Source organism: Lampris incognitus, chromosome 11, assembly GCF_029633865.1.
Source record: "Lampris incognitus isolate fLamInc1 chromosome 11, fLamInc1.hap2, whole genome shotgun sequence".
Classification (NCBI taxonomy): domain Eukaryota; kingdom Metazoa; phylum Chordata; class Actinopteri; order Lampriformes; family Lampridae; genus Lampris; species Lampris incognitus.
The window spans coordinates 56,738,624-56,745,632 of NC_079221.1; the positions used below are offsets into that span (position 1 = coordinate 56,738,624).

The following is a 7,009-nucleotide window of genomic DNA, read 5'->3' on the forward strand; positions in this document are numbered from 1 at the left end:
CTCTGCATGCATTCAACACAATAAGCCCAACAGAATGGTGATCAAGCTGCTCGAGCTGGGTGTCAGCCAGTCCACATGCAGATACATAGATAAAAAACCTTTTAACAAATCCTCCACAGACCGTCAGGCTGGGTGCAAAACTTTGCTGGTTCCAGCTGCCAAGAACAGCAGTATGATCAAAAAAAAAGTAAAGCTCAAAAGACTTGCTATGACAGATCCAGCAGGCTCCTTCAACCACTGGGCCAGGGACATGCAGTAAGGTTGCACACTCCACAAGGGTTTGCCCGGATGGGTACAGTAAAGAACATCTGTGAAGAAGCAAGATCTTACATCATACAATCAGAAAGGAAAGAGCACAGAAGAAACAGGGGACACATTCTTCCTGTCTTGAAACCACCACCGCCACAGGTTGTTCTCAGTGACCCCAGCCTCCTTCTCCAACAACCAGCTGACCAGCATGGACACGACAATCATCCCATCTCTCATGAGAGGCACCCTCAGCAAAACTCGCAGCGAAACGCCAGTGAACGAGACTGTTCAGAAGACTTTCCAGCCCACCCAGAAATCAGTTGATGGCCCATACATCACACGGGCAGGCCGCGTTTGTAAGCCAAACAGAAAATACATGCAATGAACAGTATAAGGAAAACAATCAGAGGGACTGTGAAAAAAAAGGTTGTTTATATGCATACAGCAAGACATTAGGTTTAGGATACGTTCGATCTCATATTAATTTTATTTCATACTTACCTGTAATGGCCAGGACTATATTGTTACACTTGCCAGCAGATTATTGTTTGTGTTCTTGGTATTGGCAGCATAGCTAAAGAGAAAGGATGTGGAACATTGTATTTGTTCCAACATATGTTTGACATGTAACAGCCACTGTACTGAGGTAACCACCTACTACTGCTACAGGAAGTACGTCAGCAGTGCATCTGCCGGTTACATACACAGAGTTCTGTTGTTCCAATCAATAAACTTGTTAAACGTTCCCCAGTGTCTGACCACTTGTCATGCTACACTGGGGACACACCACTCATCGACCCTGACAGTCAGCACTGGAGCTCCACAGGGCTGCGTGCTGAGTCCTCTTCTTTATTCACTTTACACAAATGACTGCACACCAACCCACAGTAAAGATACCATGATAACATTTGCAGATGACACTACTGTGGTGAGACGAACACAGAGTGACAATGAGTCTGTCTACAGGGATGAGGTCCACAAGCAGTCAGTATGGTGTTCCAGTAGAAACTTGGCACTCAACACCTCCAACACAAAAGAAATCATCATCAACTTTAGGAAACAGGAAGAGGAACTTGCTCCCTTATACATCTGAGGAGACATGGTGGACAGGGTGACCAGCTTCAAATTCCTTGGCACACACATCTCCCAGGACCACATCTCCCAGGACCTCACATGGACTGTCAGTACAACTTCCCTAGTGAAGAAGGCACAGCAACGGCTTTACTTTCTAAGGACACAGAGGAGAGCTAATCTGTCCCAGCCGCTGCTGGTGTCCTTCTATTACTGCTCCATAGAAAGCATACTCACTTATGGCATCTTAGCATGGTGGGCCAGCTGCACTGTGGCTGATAAGAAAGCTCTGCAGAGAATGGTTAAGTCAGCACAGAAAACCACACATCAGTCAGCACACAGCTACCTTCACTTGAGGACATATACAGATCCTGCTGCCTACATCAGACCACAAACATAATCAAGGACGCATCTCACCCAGACATCCACCTTTTCACACCGCTGCCCTCTGGGAGGCGCTATAGGTCGTTCAAGACCCGTACTTCCAGACTTTTGAACAGTTTCTACCCAAGTGTCATTAAGGAACTGAACTCTGTTAACCAACTCTAAGGTTGCAATAATATCCTGAAACTGTGCAACAACACTTGGACATTTTGGCATGTGCAATAAAGCATGCTGACTCGGGTTAGACTATATATCTAGTGTAATAGGTATTACAGGGGCAAGAGGAGCGGGGCCGGGGAGGCATGTCGGCACGGGTGGGGAGCGACTAGACGCGTCTTTGCCAGCTTCAGCGTGTATATTCACGATCAGAGCTACAAACGTAAATTTGTCGATCCACTTGACTGTTTTGTAGTTTCGGACAGCTCAAGATATGTCTCGGTATGGCTGGGAGAAATAATTCTCGCCAGAAGCGTCCAGGCCGGGTTCCATCTCGACACGTTAGCGACGGTGGCGACGATGACGAAGAAGGCCCATCTCTGTCAGCGGTGGTCAAACTCACTGGAACGTTCCAAGCTGAAACCCGCTGGACATTTTACAGTCGACTATGGATTCATTTGGCTCACGTCTCACTGTGGTAGAAACCCCTCTACGGGACTGGGACGACAGGATCACTGGACTCCAGGCTAACCAAAGGAATTCAATCAAGTGCAATCCGTGAAGACGTTTCGCCTCTCATCCAAGAGGCTTCCTCAGTTCGTGCCTTTCTGACTAAACCAAGCTAGTCTGACTGGCTGGTGATGAGACTCAGATATTTATCCTCTTTGCAGTCGTTATCAGAGCTGTTGATGTGCATGGCTCTTTGTGATCCGATGTTAAGCAGCGACGGTCGTTGGGGGGTTAGTTTCCACTTCATTGTTCAGTGGTCATGAGAGTGGTTGGAGCCGTTAGTGAGCGACTGTTGTTCTTGGAGGCTAGGCTTCTTGAGTCTCCTGGGTAGAGATGAAAGGACGGCATTGTAAGTGGGAGATAGGTGGTGTCGCAGACCTCCTCCTCTGTTGAGGGATGGTTTTTCCAGTTTCACATAGATGGCTTCCTTCACCCCTCTTTCAAACCATCTATCTTCTCTGTCCAAAATGTGTACATCGCTGCCCTGGAAGGAGTGTGTCTTCTCCTTTAGGTGTAGATAGACTCCTGAGTCTTGTCCTGAGGAGTTTGGCCTTCTGTGTTGGGCCATCCGTTTGTGTAGTGGTTGTTTGGTTTCTCCTATATATAGGTCAGTGCAATCCTCATTGCATTGTACACCATACACCAGATTGCTTTTCCGGGTGTGTGGTACATGGTCTTTGGGATGAACAAGTCTTTGTGGGAGTGTGTTGCTGGGTTTGAAGTATACCGGGATGCGGTGTTTGTTGAAAATTCTCCTGAGTTTCTCGGAGACCCCAGAAACATATGGGATGACTGTGCTCTTCCTTCTGTTCCTTTTCTCTTCTTCGCTCACCTGGTTGGTCTTTCTGGAACGTGTTGCAGTTTTCACAAAGCTCCAACTGGGGTAGCCGCAGGTTTTTAAAGCTCCCCTCAGGTGTTTATGTTCTTCCCGTTGGGCCTGAGTGCTGCTGGGTACTGACTATGCCCAGCAGCTGACAATGTGCCCAGCAGGAGAAAGAATAAGAACCCATGTGGATGCTATGTAGTGTAGCAGAGACTGCTATGTAGTGTAGCAGAGACCGGGACACGCTGGAAGCAGCCACATGGGTTACTATTCTCTTAAGTCGTCGTCTTTCTACACGACTGGGTGTGGTGAGCTTGAATAGCATCTCGGTTCTGTTTTCAACCTTTATGACTTCATATCGTCACTTGTGGAGCACTGGCTTAGTGCCGTTAGGGTGCACAGCGTAGGGTGTTCTAGAAGCTTCTCCGGAGAGTGGGGGGAGGGCGCTTTTCTGGAGAGTGGGGAAGGGCACTTTTCTGGAGAGTGGGGGAGGGCACTTTTCTGGAGAGTGGGGAAGGGCACTTCTCTGGAGAGTGGGGGGAGGGCGCTTCAACGTTTGCTTTTTCCCACACGCTTCATTTGGAGAGACATGGGAGGGGAGGGGGGTTGTCTGTGTTTTTTCCTTTCTCCACACTGTTTCTGTCCTTTTTTTGTGTTATAGTCAGAAGGTTTTTTGCACAAGAGTTGTGATGTGATGCGTGGGGGGATTCAGACATGTGTGTTGCATACACCATTTAGGTTATGAATGATAGCACATCAGTTAAACTATATCCTTGGAGTGTCCATGGGATTCAGGGCCCTATTAAACACAAAAAATTAATTCTTCAGTATTCAAAAAAGGAGAAGGTACGGATAGCACTTGATCCAGGAGACTCATCTAAATGACAGCGAGCACTCAGAACTTAATAGAGAATGGGTGGATGGGTGGGGCAGATCTACTGCTCCTTCTCTTGCAGGAGCAGAGGAGTAGCTATTCTAGTTCATAAATCATTACCTCTTACAGAAACAGAAGTCAAGGCTGACACAACAGGCTGATATGTTATGATTAAGGGGACACTCTGGAGAGACTGTCTCCTATCCAAATGTCTATGTCCCCCCCATCCGCTCCTCTGATTTTCACACTAAGGTGTTTTCGTTGTTCTCTGAGTGGATTGTTGAGTCCTCTGTAATAGTTGGTGACTTCAAGTGTTGTTTAAATCCACGCCTGGACAGGTCCAGTAAAACAACACAGTCCCATGTGGTGCACGGTCATTCTGTACTTGGCTGCCACAATGATATCCATCTAGCTGACACATGGAGGACTCTCCACCCCACTGACAGGCAGTATACATATTATTCAAAGGTTCATAATTCGTCCTCTAGAATTGGTTATTTTTTTACTCCTAAATATGCCCTCCAGAGGGTTCTTTCCTGTTGGATTGGCGACATTATTATTAGTGATCACGCAGTGTTTTTGGTCATGTCCAGCAAGGTCCAACACCCCAGGGGCAGTGGCATTTTCCAAATCACCTTCTTTAAAAACCCAAATTTTAGACAGTGATCGTTTTATTACTGAGAATGACACTACAGGTGTTTCTCCTAATTTGCTCTGGGAGACCACTAAGGCTGTTATCCGTGGCTTCACTATTTCTTTCTCTGGGAATCTAAAGAAAACGCAGGAGATTGAACAGCTGATTCTTGAACAACAACAAACCAAGCTGCAGGGAGAGTTTAACCTTAATCCTTCAGAGGACCTGAGACTTCAAATTCAAGCCACTACAGCAGCTCTAGACTCTCTCTTGTCTAAAGAGGCCCAGAAATCCATTTGTTTTCCAAGCATATGAATTCGGAAACAAGTCAAGTAAATGTTTAGCAGATTTAGTTAAGGTAAAGGCTGGCTCCCAGGCTATTCCAGTTATAAAAGACAAGTCTGGTAAAATAATTCACAACAACAAGGATATTCACAACTCATTTCTTGAATTCTATGAATGCTTGTGTAATTCTGAACCAGGACATCATTTAGAGGATTTGATGCATAGTTTCTTTTTTCCTCTATCAGTATCCTCAAGATACACAGAAAGAGCTGCTGAACAGGCCGGTCACCCGTGAGGAAATCATAAAAGCTATCGGCGATCTACAAAATAACAAGGCTCCAGGGCCTGACGGTCTGACCTCCGAATTTTATAAAGCTTTTTAGGGCCTACCTACTGATCAATCCTCTGCTCAATATGCTGCCTCACTCCTTTGAATCTGGGGCTCTCCCTGATGCTATGATGGATGCAAACATCTCTTTAATTTTAAAAAAGGGCAACCCTGCAGATGACTGCACCTCCTGCAGACCAATTGCTTTGCTGGACGTTGACTGAAAACTAATTGCTAAAATACTGGTCAGAAGGCCTCAAGGGATCCTTCCAGATATACTTTCAGTGGATCAGACTGGTTTTATATTGGGCCGTAATTCTTGTAACAATGTAAGGAGGCTCCTAAATCTCATACATTATGGCAGAAAGCTAACGGCCAAATCTCTAGTTAGTTCCCTTGACGCGGTGAAGGCCTTCGACAGTATTGAGTGGCCTTACCTGTTGGGGGTCCTATTAAAAATTAACTTAGGTGAAAACTTTATTAAATGCATCTATTACAACTCTCAGCTGCTCCCATTGGGTCGCCACAGCGGATCATCCGTTTCTGTTTCTTCCTGCCCTCTGTATCTTCCTCTGTCACACCAGCCACCTGTATGTCCTCTCTCACCACATCCATAAACCTCCTCTTTGGTCTTCCTCTTCTCCTCTCCCCTGGCAGTTCCATATTCAGCATCCTTCCCCCAATATACCCAGCATCTCTCCTCCGCATATGTCCAAGCCATCTCAATCTTGCCTTTCTTGCTTTGTCTCCAAACCGTCTAATCTGAGCTGTCCCTCTAATATACTCGTTCCTAATCCTGTCCTCCTTCGTCAAGTCAAGTCAAATTTCTTCAGTCCCAATGAAAATCTTAGCATCTTCAACTCTGCCACCTCCAACTCCGCCTCCTGCCTTTTCGTCCGTGCCACTTTCTCCAAACCATACAACCTAGCTGGTCTCACAACCATCTTATAAACCTTCCCTTTAACTCTTGCTGGAACCTCATGCCTCAGTTATTATAAATGGCCTGAAGTCTCCTGTGTTCTCAGTGGAGCACGGTTCCAGACAGGGTTGCCCGGCCTCGCCCTTTCTGTTCGCCCTCGCCATGGAGCCCTTGGAAGAAGCCATCAGGAGGAACCCCGGTAGTGACTGGCATAGAAGTGCGTCACGTGCAGCACAAAATTTTGCCATATGCAGACGACGTCCTGCTCTATCTAAGCAACCCTGAGGCCTCTATTGCGAGAGCAGTTGAGATAGTTAGATCCTTTGGCCAATTCTCAGGTTACAAGATTAATTGCTCCAAGTCTGAGGCAATGCCTCTGACTCCTAGTATATCCTGGTCCCCATCCTGCTCTGCCTCTTTCCGTTGGTCCCCATTGCGTTTTGTCTACTTAGGCATACATATTACCCCCTCCCTCTCTGGCCTGTACAAAGCTAGTTCTGTACCCCTAATATGCAAGATTAGTGAAGACCTGGCCTGCTGGACAACCTTGGCACTATCTGTCCTGGGAAGAGTGCACCTTTTTAAAATTAATATGCTTCCTCGGTTGTACCCTTTTCAAATGATCCCGGCTCTTTTGACAAGGAAATCCCTTTCGGCAATAAACATCCCTTTTACTTCCTTTGTCTGGAGAAATAAGCGGGCTAAGTTGAAACTTACCATGCTACAACGTCCTTTTGATGAAGGTGGTTTGGTGGCGCCAGACATTAAACGCTACC

General features: G+C 46.5%; 1 protein-coding gene across 1 annotated transcript in view; it reads left to right on the forward strand.

Moving 5' to 3' along the window:
• Positions 1–208: 208 nt before the first annotated feature.
• LOC130120433 (myosin light chain kinase, smooth muscle-like) overlaps positions 209–7,009 on the forward strand; it is a 224,614-nt gene continuing 217,813 nt past the window's right edge. The window contains exons 1-3 of the mRNA XM_056288969.1: positions 209–255; positions 409–605; positions 6,340–6,454. Of these exons, the coding sequence (XP_056144944.1) occupies positions 209–255; positions 409–605; positions 6,340–6,454 (359 nt within the window). The remainder of the gene's footprint in view (positions 256–408; positions 606–6,339; positions 6,455–7,009) is intronic.